This window comes from Electrona antarctica (genome assembly GCF_951216825.1).
Source record: "Electrona antarctica genome assembly, chromosome: 20".
NCBI classification, from domain to species: Eukaryota; Metazoa; Chordata; class Actinopteri; order Myctophiformes; family Myctophidae; genus Electrona; species Electrona antarctica.
This window is the reverse complement of record NC_136801.1, coordinates 17,848,901-17,870,234: the sequence shown is the minus strand read 5'-3', so window position 1 is coordinate 17,870,234 and position 21,334 is coordinate 17,848,901. Positions and strand designations below refer to the sequence as shown.

Sequence of the window (21,334 nt, the reverse complement as noted above, 5' to 3'; positions counted from 1 at the left end):
TAGCCAAAGGAGCCCCCTCTCCCCTCTCCCTGTGTCACAGGACAGGCTCTGACTCTAACAGTGGTTGCAGTGCATTTGGTGAAGCAGAGAAAATGACTCCATATGCCTCTTCCGCCATGCTGCATACATTCCCTCTCATCTTTGTCCTGTGGAAAATGTGATCTGTGTGAATATCACAGTCTCGCCCATCCCAGTGAAGAAAGGGGAGTAGCCTAGGTAGAGGCAACCCTGCCTCGCAACAAGGCTATGGAAGGAGAATGGGAGGGAGGGTGGATGGGCAGTTGGGCACCAGGCAGCCAGCCAGCCCAGGAGAGACACTTATATAATAAAACGTGCTTGGAAGCACTGTTGCTATTGCTTCTTGTGACTGAGCGTGTTTTGCCAGTGAGTGGATTGATTAAATTACTCCTACTTAATGTGACTGTTGTTGAACAGTCTATAGCCATGATTCACATGAGTTTCCTTCGACGGGTGGCTGGCATTAACCTGACTCTGCTAGATCGAAGACGTTTGCTTCACAAGTAGGTTTCACAGCGTACTCCCATCTGGCGGAGTCAGGTTAGGCTGGCATCTCCCTTAGGGATAAGGTGAGAAGTTAACACGAGAGACTCGGAGTAGAGTTGCTGCTTCTTCGTCTGGAAAGGAGCCAGCTTAAGTGGTTCAGGCATCTGGTTAGGATGCCTCTCGAGCGTCTCCCTAGGGAGGTCCTCGAGGCACGTCCCTATGGGAGGACACCCCTGGGCAGACCAAGGATGAGATGGAGGGCTTGCATCGACTCACTGGCCTTGAAATGCCTCGGGATACCCCAGGAGGAAGTTACTAATGTTGCTCTGGAGAGGGAAATGGAGCTCTCTGGTGGAGCTGTTGCCCCCGCGACCCGACTACGGATAAGCGGTTGAAGATGGATGGATGGATGGTTCACATGACGCTCGTACTTCACAAGCGTCATGGCGAAACTTCAGCCTGTTTTTGAGACCACTACATTTACAGAGCAAACGTGTACATAAACGTTCAGATTTCAAATACTCACCACGGGTGCCACGATTGTTAGAATTTTCCTAGTACGGCTATTAGCACCTGTGCATTCTGCGTTATTTAATAAAAAGCATTTTTATCTGAGCTGTTTTTTTCGCCATATTTCAACTACTCGCCCCTATCGGTTGGGAGTTGTGTTGCACTCTGACACACTGGGTGTGTTTGTAGGCACACTGACCGCACTGGTACCAGGTCGTCTCGCCCCTTTTCCAACTCGCCCCCGCGAAAAGTGAAGACGGCTCGCCACAGAATTTCGAAAAGTGAAGACGGCTCGCCACAGAATTTCGAAAAGTGATGACGGCTCGCCCCGAGCCGTGGAGACAGGTGGATTTTTGAAAATGACTAAAATCATGAAGGCAGCGTGCAATTTACGTGGAATCTTTCAGCTACTATTGTGAATCAGTGGACCATGACAGCTTAAACACAACTCTTCTTTACTTTCAAACTCAGAGTCAATAATAAGGCAAAGCAACATCATCACACATCATGTTGTATGTATGTCAAGACTGAAGGGGCGACCGCTCTTCCCGTTGGGGCGACCGCTCTTCCCGTTGAGGCGACCGATCTTCGCCGCTTTGGGCGAGTTGGAAAAGGGGCGAAATAGGCGAGTGTGCTCCCGGTGTGCAACAGTGAGTTTTTTTTCCGAACGCACGTATTAAACAACGCGGAATTTGACCAGAAAATGTTTAACATCCATAGCACCCATGGTGAGTACTGAGTACTTTATTTCGTTGCTGTCGGGAGGAAACCTCATTCCTCATAACTCTTTTTTTTTTTTTGCATAAATCAGTGCTAAAAATATTGAACCAATGGAAAGTATAGTAAATAGTGCTTTGGACAAAACCTCTTAACTCCATTGGACCCTCAAAATGTCAGCTAAAGCAACTAACTCCTCTCCCCCTCTCATGGAAGTAATTGGCATTATATAAAGTTACAACGCCAACTTTGATGAGGCTGTATTTCTTTGTTTTAAAAATATAAGGTTTTCTTTATTTCCTGTAAAATGTATGTTTTTAATTTCCTGAAAAATGAACATTTTGGAGTTATGAGGTTTCCTCCCGAGTCCCGACAACAGAGATATTTTAAATCTGAACGTTTATGTACACGTCTGCTCTGTAAATGTAGCCGCGGTCCCAAAAAACTGTCTGAAGTTGATGCATGACTGCCATGATTATAGTCATGTTTCAGGGCTATATTAATAGCCTATAGTTAGTAGTGACTCGTGAGTCAACAGAAGAACAGAACCTTTCATAGCCAAAACTAGAAAGCATGAAAACATTTATGATGATGATGATGATGATGATTTAATTCATTAATAAACGGGTTCGGGTCATAAGAGTTGATTCGGGTGGGAGGGGACCATCGAGCTCATCTCCGCAGGTGATTGGTGGCTTTCATCGTCCAATCACAAGCCGTCTGCGAAGTATCTGCTTGGTGGTCAGTTTGAAGCATTTTTTTTTAATGTATTTGTAGAAGTAATGTTCCGTTATCGAGCCTTCTCAGCCTTGTGTGACTTTCTACCCGGTAAACACATTAACCTCTACGCGTTGAAGGATGTCTGTTGACCAGTGGCACTCTCGGGCGAGTTTATCGTACTTTAAAAGAAAAATCGGAAAGCGTTTTCCTCGGAAGCGTCTCAAAGGGAGCTAAGCAGCCCTTAGCAAAAGCTAGCAATGACAGCCAGACGAAGAAGTGCCATCCTCATCCCCAGCGGGTTGGAGCAGCAGCCATCAGGTATAAGTTGCCACTCAACTTTCTCTCCGTTCGTTCCACGGAGTCGACATCCGCACTGGTTAACTTCTTGATAAAGTTCGTGTTGTTGTGTGATTGATTAGATTAAACTGTTTCTGCTTTTGTGTCTGTAAAAGTGGTAGTTGTCAAGCTAATGGCGCAGGGTCAACTGTTGCATCGCAATCGGCGACCTATTGAATTCTGTGTCGCCAGGCGTTGTCGCTGTTTGCTTAGTTTGGTGCAAATGTTCTGTCTGGAATGTGGGCGAACATAAAAAAAATAGAAAAGAATTTCATTTTCCACAATCACAAGTGCTACTCTCTTATGCTATAATAATTGTTGTCTGTACATTACCAGCAGGTATCTAGCATTATTTGCAGCAGCGACCTCGTCTCACAATTCAATGTGTCACCTATTTCGGTGTACCATAGGGCTAAATAAATGGCTAACGTCATACAGATGGCTTCGGTGGCGCTGTTCCCTTGACAAACAGCTGTGTACAACAAGACAAATCCACGGTCTGTCGCGTTGAATCTACATGAGAAAGCGTAGCCTGCTGGTTAAAAATTGGTGTTAGTTTTCCATTAACGTTAGCACCTTGTTGTTTTCGTCCATGTTTTTTTTTTCTCGGTTGTGTCTTTGCTGTAATTCTATTGCTTTATGTAGGCTACTGTTTGCCTTGAAGTGCTCGTGTCATGAATGTTGTTGCGGAAAGTACTTGCACACAGGCTTACATACAAGAATAAATGTGATTAATGTCTCTTATTGCCTTTGCTGTATTCACTATTCAGAGAGTCTGAATCGGACTACTAGGCCACATGAAAATAGGCCTGTGCTTTTATACAATGTACAGATTGCATTAGTAATGTTTGTTTTGTTTATATGTCCCTTTTTTGTCACAGGTGACTGTGTTCCTAACCAGACCTGTGCAGTGCACTACAGTGCTCCCCTGTGGATGATGGACATGGACTACCCATACCTTATTTGGATTAATTGCTGGTTCCCATGGCAGCAGCTGTCACCTATCCGATTCCTCACAGGTTATTTGCACATTATCTTATTGTTTCTTATTGCCTCATCCGGCAGATGTGTTCCCTGTGACCTCCCATCCAAACAGAGTAAACATGGTAGCCAGGGAGCCACAGGCCCAAAATTGGACGGGACCTGTGATGTCATGCCGTACTTTTTGAGTGGTGTAAACCACTCCTACAACTGGCTTTGTTAGTTTACGTGTCTGTCCGTACCAAAAAAAATGAGCATGGTTGCTATGGTCACCCAGTTCACCCGGGTGTGATTTCAGTTAGTTTACGTGTCTGTTCGTACCAAAAAATGAGCATGGTTGCTATGGTCACCCAGTTCACCCGGGTGTGATTTCAGCTTTGATAGTTCACGTGTCTGTTCGTACCAAAAAATGAGCATGGTTGCTATGGTCACCCAGTTCACACGGGTGTGATTTCATTACGTCAGACATTACGTCAGACCACAGCTGATCAGTCTATATAAGACCTTACACCACTCAGTTCACACGGGTGTGATTTTTATTTGTGTTTTTGAGTGGTGCAAACCACTCCAATAACCAGCTTTGTCTGTATCTATGTATGTGTGTACTGTGTACCTGTACGTGGTGAGCATGGTTGCTATGGTTAGTGTGTGACGTCACTGCACCACTCAGTTCACACAGGTGTGATTTTTTTTCTATTCATTTGGTCATTAAGGTCCACATAATGAGAGGCCTGCTCTGCCGGAAACATCGCAAAAAAATAGTTATGGCCATTTTTGTATACCACACCATAGTCAACCATTAACCAATATAAGGCAAATTTCATCATGCTTTAAGTAGCATGTGACAATTGTGACATGTCAAACTAGGGGGTTTTCATGATTCTGAATCCATTCCAAGCATTATGCACGAAAAACACTCCTTGGCCTAAATTCGGCCATAGCCACTTTCCAAAATGTGCCCAAATGTGCTGACCTCATCACATTTGTGATGACGGCTATGGCCATTTTTAGGCCAAGGAGTGTTTTTTGTGCTAAACAAATGCTTGGAATGGATTCAGGATCATGAAAACCCTCTAGTTTGACATGTCACAATTGTCACATGCTACTTAAAGAATGATGACATTTGGGACATTTTGCCTTATATTGGTTGTCTATGGTGTGGTATACAAAAATGTCCATAACCTTTTTTTTTCGCGGTGTTTGCGGCAGAGCAGGCCTCTCATTCTGTGGACCTTAATGACCAAGTTAATAGAGAAAACACAAATAAACTACGGCATGACATCACAGGTTAATCCTTAACCGTTGAGCTTTTGGGCCTGTGGCTCCCCGGCTATGGCCTGAAATTCATGTTGTTTAAATGGGGGGGGTAAATGCTGGCCTCTGTAACATACATGACAGTGTTCTACCCTGGATTCTAACCTCGGTCTCCTGCGCAAGTGCTTAACACATTCCATCCGTAGGACGTGGAAACGTCATAGGGAATCCAATCGACGGATGCATTGGACGTGTGTACACGTCCTAGAGCAACCTCAATGATGATTTTTCAGTCGGGCTCTCGGCCACCGTAGACCGCACGCTTCACTCTACTACCATATTAACTTCCCGTTCACTTGTCTTAGCTGTTAGCACGGCAGAAAGAATGCCTCGTCTCTCCTAATCCAGGGCGCTGTCCGTGGTTTTGATCTGATGGATATACTAGCGCTTCATTTCTGCTCCTCATCCGCCTCTCGTTCTAAATATGCTATTTTACAACGCTTTTTGGATTCATGTATCGTATAAATTAAGTAAGTAAGATAGCAAAATATTTCTCTGTTTTTTTTCTGGATTGTTGCCGGGGGGGGGGGGGGGGGGGGGGGGGGGGGGTTCAGAGTAAAAGCGGCCATGTCTTTCCGGCACCCCAGAGCTCCTATTTTGAAGGAATCCCGGGAATGATTGTGTTAAAGTTCGTCTTTGGTGCATGAGCCGGTTTAGCCCGCTAGTGTTTTAAAAGTGTATTTTCTCGTTCTATAACCATAGAAGAATATATAGAATGTGAAGAAATGGAAAAGACAACGGACTGCATTGTGATGAGCTGTGTTTTGGACTTTTTATATACATCAAGTTTTCTTTTTTGGATTCCTCATTCACTGTTTTTTACAAACAAAAATTATATGTTGGTCAAAGACATCACCGGGTAGGTAAACGATAGAAATGAAGTAATTTCCTGAATGAACTATTCCTTTTAGTCTTAACATTGTCATTTCCGATTGCATGCTCTGCTCCAATTTTAAGGTTGGGTGTGAAAGCAAGAGAGCACAGGGGACAGTAACTGTAGTAACCTACAGTTCTAATGTAGGTTAGAAGAGGGGCTAAAAATCTGTAGAATTAGGTACAGTAGGTTAGGCTATGCATTTCTGTGCCCAGACTGCAGTACATGTCTCCTACTTTACGTCTGCCTAAATCAGATTGACATGGGTTAGGAGCTAGACAAGGGCAGGCTCTGTGAAGAATAATAGACGGAACTGAGAAATTAATATTCATTGGTCTGGTGCTTTAATTTTTACAGAGTGGCATTCCTTTCGGATAAGGTATTTACATTTTAAACTTGAATTATACTTCACTGTACAATGGTGGCGTGCGACCAGGGCTCCAGCGTGCGACCTATTAGGTCGCATATGCGACTTAATTTATTAAGGGTGATACTTAAAATTGAATGAGGTCGCACAGGTGCGACTTGCTGGAAGGATGAGTGGAGGAAAAAAAAACATCTCGCAGTGCTTGCCCGTTCCATTGATTGAAAACATTGGACGTTCGCCTGACGCCCAGTGTTCAAAGAACGATCGTTCACGAAAACCCACAAATAAGCCCTTCAGATTTGGATGGTCAGAGCGGCGCGATTACATACAAAGTCAATTCAAAGACGAGAATTGCGCAAACGGGCGCGGCGCGACCTGCCGCGGTACAAACTGGACGAACCGAGGCGAATATATATTCAGGTCTGAACGCAGCTTATCCGACACAAATTAACTAATCTTTCTCAGCTGTACAATTTCACTGGAGCGCGCAGCGCGCATATCTAACTGCATGATGATCAGTCATGATCTACACAGACAGCCGACTCCCGACCCAAACACTGAGTGAAACTTAGTAAACGTGTTGTTTGATTAAACATGTGCCACGAAAAATAGCTTCCAAAGCTTGTTATGTTTGCATCGAGGAGGTAGCCTATGTGTCCATACCATACGTGAAAATAGCTGATCTACAAGCTCACAACGCGTCGCGTCTGCGACGCGTTGTGAGCTTGTAGATCAGCTATTTTCAGCACGCGGAGATATGCAGGCTCTGAGAGCATTCCGAAACTTTTGCCTTCACAATAAAAGCATGCAGCTTTCACAAGTTGGCCCATAAAGACAAGGAAAAGGATTAAGAATTTGGTGGCATTTCACATTGCAAAAGATTTTTTCCAAAATGTAGAAATATTATAATAAGGAATTAATTTGGATAATGGTAATGGAGATATTGTACAAATTGTCACTTTATTAATCCAAAAGGTTTGGACTGCATTTAATTTTCAACACAAAACCTTAAACTGACTTTCTGTGTGTGGAATATAAATATTGCCTTTATTGACTGAGTGACTTTGTGGTGGGTTGAAACCATCTACAGTGTTTTGAAGTATAACCAGGTAGGTTGCTGTTTTTTACACAGTGACCTTTGTAGGGGGTTTTATGATTCAAACCTTTAATGGTGGAAACCACTACATAAATAAATGGCGCCCGATGTGGGGGCATGATAAGATCATGTATTAATACCACGCTATACAAAGAAAGAAATGGTGCTACCTAATTTGTGGTGGCGCTACCAAATGAAAAGGTAGGTGGCACCAGTGCTACCTGTGAAAAAGTTAGTCTGGAGCCCTGCGTGCGACGAAGTAAAAATAAACATAACCAGCGAAAGGGGAGGTGCATTGGCTATAACGATGGGCAGATGCTCTAGTCTGTAGAGTGTGTATGGGGTCTGTGCCATAGATATAAAAAATCACCCGTGTGAAGTGAGGGGCGCTAATATATTAAAGTCTAACTCATGTTGATTAGGTGATGTAATGATGTAAAACAAACAGTCCAAACACAAACATTAAACGCCATTAACATTAAAGAGGCAATATGACAAATGACGACCCATGATGTAAATTTTCCCTTCATTGTCAATGCGTTTACAAAACAAACATTGAACTAAAGACAAACATTAAACCTGTGTATAGGAGGGGCTAGCGCCCCTCAAAACCTAGATGCCTCGTTCACCGCTACAGTTCATTGGAGCGACCTGTATTGCACGGGTAGGTGGAAGTCATGCGGAACACACACTGGCACTCAAAGTGACTACTGGCCAATCACAGCGCATCTTTTCCAGGACTTGTCAAATCAAAGGAGCTTTATTTGCATTAGAAACCATACGTTTACATTGCCTCTTATTGCCGAACGCCCCCTTCTGTGCATCACAGAAGCTTGCCTTCCCTCGAGATACAAACGCCCCAGAGCCGAAGGAGGCGTCTACCTGTATTTTGTCTGTGCCAGTGCCAGCCAGTACAGAGTCCTGCATTCATGTTGGCTTTGATTTAAACATCACTAGTGTAAATATTTGCGGGAATATCCCACATAAGTGCTACATTTGCAGTAATCAAAATATGCGTAATTCTCAAAATCCTGTGCCAAATTTCTGCTACTGTACTGTACTTTCGTTACTCAGAGGCACTTTTGGATAAAACTGTCCATCCAATGGAGATGGTCTCTCCAGGGTTGTAATGCAAAATACATGTTTCTTATATGTGCCCAAGTATCTTAGCATGAATGAATTGAATGTCATGTGGTCGTGACAGTGGCCCATTTGTGGCGGCCATGGTAGTGGTTCCCCAAAGTCCCCATCTTCTTGGCATCAGGTTGAATTGTCCTTGAGCAAGAGTCAGACACTGTACCCCTAACTGCTCCCAACAAGCAGGTTGCTTTCAGACGCTGTAGAAAGAAATGCAGAACATGAATATTGAATACATATATATAAATAAGCAATCTGTTTAATCCCTTAGTCCAGGGATTATCAACCTTGAACTAATAATCGCAGTAATTAGCGGTTATATCATTAAAATCAGAATTCATAATCTTATAGGTTTAATTGTATTTTCCACCCAAAATGTGTATTTTCATTCAAGATTGAACTTTTATTGTATTAATAATTAAGATGCAATTTGATTATTAATGTGGAACTTTATTGTGGTTAATCCACCCACTGTTATCCATCAAGTTTTTATGAGCTGTAGTTTGATCATTGTATAATGCCACAGGGTGGCGACATTTGCACACAATAGATTCTAATTGTCAGCGACGTTTTACTTTGGTTGTACAATATTTCAAACAACTGCCATTAGTACAGATTTCTTTTTTTTAAGTGATTTATTTAAGGATTGCAGAAGTCACTTGCGCGAGTTTTACAATCCATAAAAAAGGATGTTTTGTTGTTTTGAAAGAAAGTCCCTGTTCTATGGATACCAAAGTGGCTGACTGGGTAGAACCCCGGCGAAAATAAACGTGGCACCCTGCAGGTTTGTATCAACTTTGGGCAGCCGCATCAGGCATCACGCCGCATCACACAGCCACAGGAGTGGAGTCAGTGAAGTGAGTGGGACAAAACTGGACATACCTTCATCTGCACCTTGCGCGCTCCCTCGCTCGGTCCTCTCCATCGCTCTCGCCCACCCCGGCCCGGAGGCTTCGCGAGCGCGCACGCGCGCCCCATTGCGTGGGAATGGCTGTAGTGTAACCGAGGGGGCCGGGCCGCCAGGAGTGAGCACTAGGATTGCTTGCGAGAGTTTGTAAATGTCCGCCATGTTGGCCATGGCGCACTGAGCCGCGGAGGAACAGCGGAGCCTGCGAGAGAAAGAGACCGACTGAGGGCGACTGAGATCCGGGGCCTGCCCGGCTCTGCTCGCCGCTGCTGCCGCAGAGCTTCCCCGCCTCTTTAGATCGCTCGGTGTGACTCGCTAGAGAGCGCGAACGGCTTCCTCCATGAGAACTCTCAAGAGAGCTGCTGTTGTTCTTGGCAGACATACTAGATTTATGCCGCATCTGACGTTATAAAAATGAGTAAATTGTCGTTTCGGGCGCGGGCGCTGGACGCTACGAAGCCTATGCCAGTCTTCCGCTGCGAGGATCTGCCCGACCTGCATGAATATGCCTCCATCAACAGGGCAGTACCGCAAATGCCAACGGGGATGGAAAAGGAGGAGGAATCGGTATGTTTTATCGCTGCACGTCTTATGCTGGGATGTAGATTGACATTTTTCACATTTTCAAGGGGTGCCACTATCTTTGCCTGCGCAAGCTAGTGGAAAATGGCCGCCATGTCTCCTTTTTTTCGTGCACACGACGGATCTCAGTGAATACTGTATTTAACGACTGCGCTGTGCCGTGGTGGTTGTTGTAATGTTGCGCTGATGTGGTATTTAGTTGACATGTCTTGTTGTGTCAATTTGCATCGCTTGAAATCGCAGCCGAAAGCACAAAGGAGTCACGTGACATATGTCGCTTCCACCATTTTGTTGACTTTCTCTTTGGTAAAGGCAACCGGGATGGGCCTGGGGGTGGCTGTACTTGCTGTGAATGAACACCACGGGGCGACTATGAGCCCCGTCGTGGTTTTGACAGCTAGATGCTGTGAGAATGACAGCCATGTGTGCAGTGGTGGAAAAAGCGACACATTGTGAACATGTAGATAGACTATTTTCAAATGGCCGTAATGTGTATATAGGGCTGAAGTGGGTAATGTATGTTTTGTAATAATAATCCAAATTTACAAAGTAAAGTTTTCAAATTATTGTAGTGGAGTAAAATTACAATATTTGCCTATGAGAAGAAATAGTACTCTGAGAAGTAAATGTATTAAACTGGAAATACTCCAGTAAAGTAGAAGTACCTCAAAATTGTACTTAACCCGTTTTAGGCAGGAACCCCTTTTGGTGTTTTAAGCATTAGGTTATGCTTTAGCTATTGAAAAATAGCAGGTCTACAAGCTCATAGAGCTTGGTCTACAAGCTCATAGAGCTTGGTCTACAAGCTCATAGCTTGTAGGTCTGCTATTTTTTTTTAAAAGTGAAAATGTAGCGCAAATCTTTGTGTGTGTGTATTTATATATATATATATATACACACACTTCTTTCACAGCGAACGTTTTTAACTCAAATCCTTGCTTCTGGGAGGGTCCCTGAAACATATTTTCAGATGGGGGTCGGTGGCCAAATACATATCATTTTATGAAAATGCAGAGAACCACTGACATAGAAACATGAGGTTGTTCAGAAAACTGTCATGATTTAGAAGACATTTGTAGAATCGTCCTCGGGTCTAAATGGGTTAAGTACAGTTCTTGAGTATTTATGTACTTAATTACTTTACACCACTGCATTTGTATCTGTTGTACGCTGCGCTGCACTTTGTATCTCCTTGCTGAAGATCCCAACATCTCTAAACACGTTTGTTTACATTTGAGATCAGAGGTATACAGCCAGAAAGACTTGAGAGGAGTGCAATGTTATATCGTTGGTTTAACTTGATGCCGTTTTTTAATTCTCTTCAATATGATTGTGATTGAAACACTTTGGAGGCGCTTTCTGATATTCTCACATATCAAGGTGTTTTAGCTGACGTTCTACAGACGTGCAAGCCGGAGTTAATGGTCTTTCTCAATAATACTTTTAACAGGACATTTGGCAGCAGCATCAATGGTCTAGAATCGGGGAATCATTCAAATCAGCCTTTATTTATATAGCACATTATAACGCAACCAAGGTTGACCAAAGTGCTTCACAACAAAGAAATTAAAGCAAAATACAAATACATCAAGCAGAGCATAGAACAAATATATAGCATATAAAATCAAATAACATTGAAAACCAACGAAAAAAGGTGCGTTTTGAGTAGGGACTTAAAAATGGCAATGGCAATCTAAATTGTCGACATTAATCCATTTAGAACTGAAGCCGACTGTTGCTATATACTGTAGATCATGGCAACAAAAACCCCGAAAGGGGTTCCTGTCCTGAATGGGGGCCTGAATACAATATACGACGACAAAGAATACGTTTTGTTAACACAATCAATCCAGCACCCGCGTCCACCTGTGCTGTGCTCTCATTGGCTGTAGCACACCACCTCCACCTGCTCTCAGTGCTGGTTGAAACTTAGTTCTTACTGTATGAATTCAAGTTGGCCCAGATATCAAACATGCTAGATGTCTGGAGACGCTCCCCAAGCCATCTCCCGAGAGCTGGAATCGCCGTCTATCAGCTGTTTACACACAGAGCAAAACCTTGGGTAGCGAAGCCCAATTTTGCGCCAGTCGGACTTGTCGGCGAGCGCCAAAATAGGTCGGCGACAGCATAGCCTCTGAAAAATGACAGTCACCGGCATGACAGGACATCGCAATGAAGTCAGCAGAATGACTTCGTCATTCAGCTTCCCACCAGACTCATCTCCCCTCCTCCTCCCCCCACCAGCTGTACACATACACACAGCAGTGTTGCATAACGAGGTGACAGACAAGATGAAGAGGGCAGTTTTACTACAGGTCGTCTATGCACAGCTTAGCTTCTTGACCCACATCCTGCACAACGAGATTGCTCTCCATCTGTACTAAGCTGTCTGAGTGGCCACATGCTGGTCTGTGACATAACAATGAGTGCTGCGGCAGTATAATAATTGTATTTGGCCGACACTCCTTCAGAGGGTATGCAATAATCGGGCAATTAGAATGAACTGCTAACTTGTAGCTCAAAACCTTACATGTGACTAACTGTAATGTGTGATAGAATGATGACCTTGGTACAATCTCTATGAGCTGAAAACACTGACTGGGAGCAGTGGGGGCCTCACGTCAGTTGCCACGGTAACTTTTATTGGAGTCATCTGCTCTTCAGGGTAACGTTGAATGGAAGGAACATGTGGCAGCGTGAACATATAGATTTATACATTTTGTCTCCTCAGGCGTGCAATGCCGTGCATCTGTGCCAGTGAGGCGAGCACAGAAGCAGCACTAACACGGTGCGGAGTCATCGCTTTATAGATGAATTTATTTTATTTATTTTAAGCAGTGCTAGCCCACTTCTGACTTTGTATGTCTGTATTCTAAGGCTGAGCGATTAATCATTTTCAAACAAAGTGTGATTTGAATTGAAACCATGTGATTAGCGAATCGCAAAAGCCGCGATTTATATTTATTTTATCATAATATTCAACAGGAGCAAGTCTGATCCAGTGTTTATGAGTACGACACCGCTGTGCTCTCTATTCTAACCAATCAGAAGTGTCCCTGCAGTGCAGTGCATGTAACAGCACGCGCCCAGTGCCCAAAACAAGACAAGTAATCCTTTACCACTCGCGTTGGTGGCTGGCTGCTAGTAACAGCAGCGGCAAGCATGCATGCCATCTGCAGAGCCTGAGCCCCCCGATTCAGTCCGGTGCGGCTATTCATGTCGGTCTAACCAGACAACATCCATGCTGAAATTAAATGAAACTTGTTTGATTTAGATTCCATTTTGACTGGTGTGGCTTCATGCAGTGCATGCACAAGTTAGAGAGAGTGTTAGCCTAGCCTCCCTCTCCTGGTCTGACTGTTGTGGGCATATCTTTTAGCCTGTGTGTGACTGATTGTGTGCATGATGTCTTAGCCTACTGCTGCTTACAGGCAAACTAGCCTCGCTTAGCGATACGCAATATGCATTGCAAAGACAGTTAAAGGCTGGCTAGTGGCTATGCGAGGCTGCAGGCAAACCGTGTGTGTGTGTGTGTGTGTGTGTGTGTGCAGACGGGGGTGGAGAGGAGTAAAAACAAGGCTCACATGGCTTTGGGGAGTTTGGGCAGCAGATTTACAAGCTCTCAAGTCATGCTGCAATGCGTTGTGGACTTCTAGATAAGCTATTTTGATAAAAATGGATAAAATAAACTTTTTTTAAATATTATTATTCCATTTCCGATTTTCTTTTTTTAAAGTTCGAATCCCGTGCCATCAAACGAAGCTTCGAATATTTCATGTTTTTGGGGTCAGGCCTACTTAAAAATATATATATCGCGAGTCAAATCGCAATATTGGTCAGAAAAAATTCAATTAATTTTTTTTCTCAATCGTTCAGCCCTACTGTATCTGTATGTATACTACATTACTATTTAGAATGGAAGGAGAGGGACAGCAGCAGCCTGCCTGATCCTTTCACCGCTTACTTCACATCATGACACTACCTTTCAAGGATTTGGCTTGACAAGCTGATAAATATGTTCATTGCAGTGGTGCGTCAAACATTTCCATTTGGTGCACCACCATATCATTTAGGCAGCGGTGAGCTGGCGGTAGGGCTGCCCGAGGTGCCTCCCCGGTAGTTCTGAAGCTGGATGCACGCACATGCACGACAATGCGCGTTGACAGCATGCTCAACACCTAAAACAAAGCAAGCGGTGGCGCCGTCTATCTAGCTGGCAGGCTCCTGATGGCATTACCTGATGTTCTGGTTTTTGTGGAGAGGTTACTTACTTACAGTAAACAACATTAAATGTCCAGCCCAGTGTCTTTGCCATGTTAACACTGTGTGTTTGACGGCCCGTCGCTTGTCGTGTTAGAAGTAATCATACCTCCAGTGGTTGTCGATCCTCTCGGGGGGTCTTTTGGCTACATGCTAGCACAACCATTATGTCGTCTGTCTCACCTTGAAATGGGCTCTGAAGATGCAAATTGCTGGGCGTACTGATTTAATGGTTCCAAATGACCCTGGGCGATAAGAGTGTTAAGTTACAATGTCATATCCAATTTGTAGCATTAGCATAAATCAACTGATGTCAGTGTTGACCACAATGACCAGCATCAGTTATTACTTGTGAAAGCAGAGCACGCAAGTACTGCGATCAGCTGTTGACTATGGTACGTTTCAAGGTTGGTATGATGTCAAGGCTAGTGGTGAGCGCACCTCATGGCGCGCTCTGCTTGCGCACATGTAGGCCATACATGGCCTACTTGTGCGTAAGGCGCAAGTTGGGATCTCGACAGAGTTCATTTGTAATTTTCACTGATAAGCCACAGATCTATGAGCACTAACATGTTGTATAGTTTTGAGGTTTCTAGATCTGGAGACTAAATGTCAAACTGCGTCTTTCTCTTAGTATGTTTCAGTTTCTATTTTTCTCGCGCTCAGTCTTTCTCACTCCCCCCTGAGTCATTTCATATGAATGAATGACTGCAGGTCGCCTTTGGTGTGAGTGCACCGCAAAACCTTGAGCATTCTGTCATACACTAGTAACGCTACAGACCTGAAAAGTTTATGCCGCGCATGTAAACTCTATAGCTGGAGCTGTGCTGAATAATACCATGATGCAGCTCCATCCAGCCTGTACTCAACGCCTGTCTGTACTCTCTCCTTTATCAGGAACACCATCTCCAGCGGGCCATCTCAGCGCAGCAGGTGTACGGGGAGAAGCGAGACAACATGGTCATCCCCGTCCCCGAGGCAGACAGCGACATCAACTACTACGAGTCGCTCTACCCCGGGGACTTCAAGATGCCAAAGCAGCTCATTCACTTACAGCGTGAGTAGACGGAGGAATCTTCCATTAGCCCTGTGTGTGTCTGTGTCCATTATTATTGTCATGAGGGCTGTCATATTGAAAGAGTAAATGATTAGATTAAATAAATATGAATTAAATAAAAAACATATTTCAATGTTTTTGCCCAATAGTAACTACACAAAATCTCAAACTTTGTGTTTATTAGTGTAGTTTTCCCCCCAGAAACATTCAGCAAAATGTTGCAGCCTCAGCCAGTGAGCCTGTGTTATGATTTGGAAATGGCTTGTCAGTCCTGTGCTTTTTTTTCTTCTCTGTATTGAGGAGACGTCATATTGATTACATCCTCTGCTGTGTTCAGTGGCCAGTGGGTGTGCTGTTTATCTTGGGATCCAGAGAGCTGCATGGGGCTATATTGGGATGTGTTTGGCGTAAAAACTAAAGGGGAAGTATTTACATAGACGGCAGAAGCTGCATTTTGTTTGTGTTTGTTGTGTGTTTGCACTGTGGGCGTGTGAGACTTTCAGTGATGCTAGAGACACGTGCTGCATTTCTGATAGGGCTTGCCCTAACGGTTTGTTGGTTAATTTACATTCAATTAAAAGGCGAAGATGTTCGGTCATAAAAATAATAATAACCTGGCTAGCAATCCTGTTTAGAGAGGATGCATGTTTTTGGCACATTACCAGATACAGTAGGCATAGGCAGGTTCTAGACTGGATAGAAGCACTGAGCTGTGAGTTTCTATTGACCTGGGGCTGCGTCGAGACGAGTGGAGAGTCACAACGTAGGTTAATTAATGCTCATTTATTAATCTAATAATGCTGCCCGCTGAATATACACAGACACAAATCTACACTTCATGGAGTTCTTTTTTTTGCACCTGGTGGTCTGATATAAATGAAAAAATACTTTGAATGTGCTCCTGCTAGGACAACTATAACTAGCAACATGATTTATTCATCTGATAGTGTTGCCCGCCGAATATAAACATAGATGCCGATGGATCTCCGTTCTACACTTGTCAGTTGTCATTTATGCTTGTAGATCAGCCGTTTTGGGCGCTTTGCTCATTTTGCTGCCGTGTTGGGTCAGACTTGCTCCCGTTGCATTGAGAGTTCAGCCTAGTGTCAATTGAATGTTGTAGTACTCGTCTCAAGTATCGGGCCCGATTCCGATACAGAGTACGAGTACTTTAGGGGAAGTATCGGCCGAGTATCTGATACCAGTATCGGTATCGGCACATCTCTATTGCAAATGACAGGGCAGATCCGGCAGACATTAACTTGATTAGTACTAGTATTTATACACTTGACTAAAATGTGCACAATATGCCAAATGGAGCAAATGTTAATGGCTAGAAATAACCCACATCAATCTCTGCACAGACAGCATTGTAGGTCTGCTGGAAGACACGATTAACAAGATGGCTAATTGCTTCACTGTAACTTCTGTCATCAAAACCTGTGATTCAGATGACCCACGGCCTACACTACCTATTCTGTTTTTAGTGTTTTATATTGTGCAATTGTATGCCGTTTTGAAACCAAATGGGGCACCTGTCACTGTGTGATTCATGCAAATCCGTTGAGAAACGTGTTGGGGGGGGGGTTGGTCGTGGCCCCCGGATGATATTTCTGACAGACCGTAATGACATCATTCTGCTTGCAGCCAGGCGAGCTGCACACACACGCATGGTAATTGTCAACAAACTACAGATGGGTTTCCTCCGAGGTGGAAAGCCTGGTGACGCGAGGTTAACGGCTAGTCTGGTTGAGTGTAGGAGCAGGTTGTGCATTAGCATATAAAAATCGGCAACCTACGGCTGTGAGTGCACTGCAAATCAATGTATTAATCTCATCAGGGAATTAATATTCATATCTTGCTCAATGCTGAGTGTATAGATTTGTACTGATTGACTCAAGTGTAGTATAAACTTTATAGTGTACCCCCCACCCCCCAAAATGTGTTTTTGCACCCCTAAACCCCCCCCGTGGGCTTCGTAATGATGACCGATGCACGCTTAGCAATGATGGCCGGTGTGTGCTTTCACTGCTTTGCAATGATGGCTGTTGCATGCTTTGGGGGTCCCGCATACTGTCACCTTTTTCACCCTGGGCGTGTTTGCATGCCTGATTACTTACTGTCCTTATCATTTAGGCCACTTCTAAAACGTGGGGTGGAGAGAGAGACACACACAGGAGTGTAGCAGTCCCTGGGGTATATTTTAGCATCTCTGTGATCCCAGAGGGGTCTGAAAGCATTTGAGCAAACTGGTCCAGAGAGAAGGGTAAAACAGGAGGTGAATTATCGGTCAGGCTGTCAAATTGAGCCAGACTAGAGGTGCTCCCTCTGGACCAGCAACCTATTTATCTGATGGAACCAAACACTCTGCTCCACAAAACGATGTTTGGCGTTTCAACTCGGTTGTATCCCCTTGAAGATGGGACCTTTTTTTTGGCATTTGATTCGCATAGGGAGATCAAGGAAAGCTGTATTTGTTTTCCGGGGACTTTCTGGATGGGTTAAACCCAAGGGGGCAGTGAGGCTATTCAACGTTGAAGCTCTGGGTCCTAGTGGTAGGAGGAGGGACTACAGGCGGACCCGTGGATTCATGACCGGGAAACCCCGTGCAGCTGGGCTTTAACGTTGAGCGCTCGGTTGCCCTACGTCACTCAGGACCTCAAAGTTGAGGTCCGGGGAGGGACTTCCGGCAGTCTTCCGGGTGCTTCAAAACGCCACTGAGCAACTTCCACTGACATGAATAGCTGGGGGGGCGGAGCTTCGCGCCAGTTCAGTCTCTATTATATATATACTCTATGGTTAAACCGGATTTGGATCTCCATCCCTAGTTTGGAGTCCCGCTCACACAAATACTTGGATTTTTCTCAGCAATAGTTTATTTTGTATAGGACCACTAAAGTTAGAATTATTGTCCTGTTACTTGTCTGATAGTTGGTTGAAATGTAGCCTTGTGCACCTGCAGTTCACTCCTCACTCCTGCGTTCACAACAGCCTGCAGCAACATCAAGTTAAAGTCAGAGTGGTATTTCTTTGCAGTTAAATGTGATGCGTTGTGGTCAAATGTTGTATCGTATATCACATCCCTAGGGATGAGAGAGATACTATATGATTGTCTGTTACAGTGTTGCAAATAGGCTGCGTTTTGCATCCTTAGACACAATAGATTGATAAAGGATCAAAAGGCCACGTAAGGACAATGTGGCTGAATTTATGCAAGCTAAGGCTTATTGCCACTAAGAACTTCCCTCTTCATCTGTCTGTCTGTTTCCCTTCACAAATGCAGCTTTCAGCTTGGACGCAGAGCAGCCCGACTATGACCTGGACTCGGAGGACGAGACGTTTGTGAATAAGCTGAAAAAGAAGCTTGAGATCACGGCTCTGCAGTTTGAGGAGATGGTCGACCGCCTGGAGAAAGGCAGCGGGCAGCAGGTAACGTGTTCTTGTGACTGGACAAAGTAGGAAAGTTGCTAGAAAAGGCTGCACGGTTAATCGAATAACATTAACACGTTTATGTATTTATAATGTAGGGTACACACTGTAGATTGTAATGACCGCAGGGGGAAAACGTAGTCTAGGTGGAAAGTACTGGACTATAAACACGTATTAGGTGAAAGTTTAAGTCATTGTTGCTCTTCTTTTGAATTCCACCCACCGGCAGTCAAACGCATACCTTCCGACAATTTGACTGCTCTGCTTATTTTGAAGTCCACTAACCAGAAGTCAAACACTTTCGTATGGCTTGACGAACGTGCTAAGATTTTCAGTGGTCAGAGCTTTAGAATTTTCTAAATTGATTTGGTCAGTTTCTGTCATTCCTACTTTTCATAAGGAAGGCTCACTACATTCAAGTGTTTTCAGACATCGCCTCCTAATTTATTATCAAAGATAGGCCAGTGTGCAGGTCCTCTGAAACTGTCACGGTCATCCCTGCCCGTGCCAGAGTTGAAATGTCTCTTTAACTTTTAAATTACTATGCAAAGTGAGAAAGTGGGGTTGAATGAGCTGAACTTGAAACAAGCCATTAAAGATGCCCCAAGAATAATGAGACGAGTTGGGGATCTGTATCAACATTGCAACAGGCAACCATGTGACGTTATCTTGTACATTCATATGTAGATTGCAGTATAAAGTTCAGCCATGCTCTCCTGTTAGGGTATTGGACGAGTGATTGGTTGGTGTCGTGTACCTTTTAAAACCTAATTACATTATACTATTGTGGGTTATATTGTTTTTTTCAAAACATTTAGTCTCTGGCTAGTGTTGGCTAGAATATTTTTTTATTTTATGTTGTCATAACTACAGATCAAATATAGAGAAATCTCTCATTTCCTGCCACACTTGCTACTAGAGTAATAATCTAAGTAATGGCACATCTCACTATCAAGGCTATAATTGAGAGAATCCTGTCTTGTGCTTTTGACTGTTGACAGGACCAGCCATTTCTTTTGTCAGTGAGGATAGGCAAGGATGTCCAGGTTTACTTGACGTCTTGTCTTTCCATCGTTTCCCCTCCTGTAGCTGGTTAGCCTGCAGGAAGCCAAGCTACTGCTGAAAGAGGATGACGACTTGATCAAGGAGGTCTTCGACTACTGGAGCCGCAAACGGAAAGGCTCCAAGAAAGGCTGCCTCGGCGTCAATGTCAAGCAGGAGAAGCGGGATGGCTCCAGCACCAGTGATCCTTATGTGGCCTTTCGCCGGCGCACAGAGAAGATGCAGACTAGGAAGGTGCGAGTCCATAGAAACTGGCCCACCAGCTTACCAAGAGAATAACATTTTCCCCTCTAGGGGAATCATTTGTTTTACAGCATTCTAACTCGATTCCACGGTCCCATTTACTTTTGCAGAACCGTAAGAATGACGAGGCATCATACGAGAAGATGCTGAAGCTGCGTCGGGACCTGAGCCGAGCCGTCACCGTCTTAGAGATGATCAAGAGGAGGGAGAAGAGCAAGAGAGAGCTGCTGCACCTCACATTGGAGATTGTGGAGAAGAGGTAAGAATGTTAACCAGGCAATGGGACTGTAGTACAACCATCCATATATACTTAGGGAGCATATAGTGATGCTTCTCCCCAAATGGGATGCCTCACACATGTGCAGTCCAACACGTACAGACAAATGGGAATAATGCTGGCGTGAATTAGAGCCTAATTTTTCAATAAATGCTAGCGGGCTAAGTGTTAAGGAAGATCAGCATGCATGTCAACGTGTTCTGTTTGACTTTTCGCTGACGAGAAAACCCTCAAACACAGATAGCACATGGCTAACTTGATAGCCGTAAGCCGTGCCAGTGTGGGGAGACAGATTGGAGGAGGAAGAGGCGGCGGCGGCGGCGGCTATAAACTTTCTCCCTCCAGGCCAATAATGGATTTAATAATGCCAAGTAGCTCTCTGCATTGATACGGTCGACATGTTGTGTTAATCTCGTCTCGCTGTCACTCACTTTTAGTTTTGACTACTGCAAAGCTACCGTTGTAGCTATTGAAGTACAACAGAGAACCTTGCGCCATTGAGGGGGCAGAAAACAGCGCTTGAACGCTGTTCATGTAGCCTGGAGTGTGACAAGCTGGAGTTTGAAATACCTTGTTTTCAACGAGGGTGGCGCAAATATCAGCAATTTTAGGCATGTGTGCAACATGACAACTGTTTTAAAGTATTGTACAGTGACAACTAAAACTAAAAACGATCTAAAATAAAGGGATTTAAGATCAGAACACGCATTTATTATTATGCTAATTGACCGTAAAGCTGATAAGCATACACAGATATTTCTTAACGGTCGGCTAACCGGCTATCCAGTTACCCGTTGACATCCCTAACCTACACTGGACTCTTTGTTTGTCCTGAACATCTACCATATGTGCCAATGCCATCATCATTTTTCGACTGTGGTCGAGATCATGGATTTCACAATGCCATGCCAGACTTCCCGGTCCTTCATTGCCATCCCCAGTTCCTGCTTACTGATGCATG

At 44.2% G+C, this 21,334-nt stretch overlaps 1 protein-coding gene across 2 annotated transcripts in view; it reads left to right on the top strand.

Annotated features, from left to right (window-relative positions):
• Positions 1 to 2,555: 2,555 nt before the first annotated feature.
• The window catches only part of LOC306913466 (enhancer of polycomb homolog 1-like), a 37,882-nt gene continuing 19,103 nt past the window's right edge, over positions 2,556 to 21,334 (top strand). Inside the window, exons 1-6 of one of the 2 annotated variants that reach the window (XM_079490134.1) lie at positions 2,556 to 2,769; positions 3,669 to 3,806; positions 15,203 to 15,362; positions 18,646 to 18,791; positions 19,881 to 20,087; positions 20,207 to 20,355. In XM_079490134.1, coding sequence (XP_079346260.1) covers positions 15,263 to 15,362; positions 18,646 to 18,791; positions 19,881 to 20,087; positions 20,207 to 20,355 — 602 coding nt within the window. In that variant the 5' untranslated portion in view covers positions 2,556 to 2,769; positions 3,669 to 3,806; positions 15,203 to 15,262. Of the gene's footprint in view, positions 2,770 to 3,668; positions 3,807 to 9,861; positions 10,031 to 15,202; positions 15,363 to 18,645; positions 18,792 to 19,880; positions 20,088 to 20,206; positions 20,356 to 21,334 lie in introns of those variants that run through there. The other variant, XM_079490133.1, reaches the window with a different exon arrangement.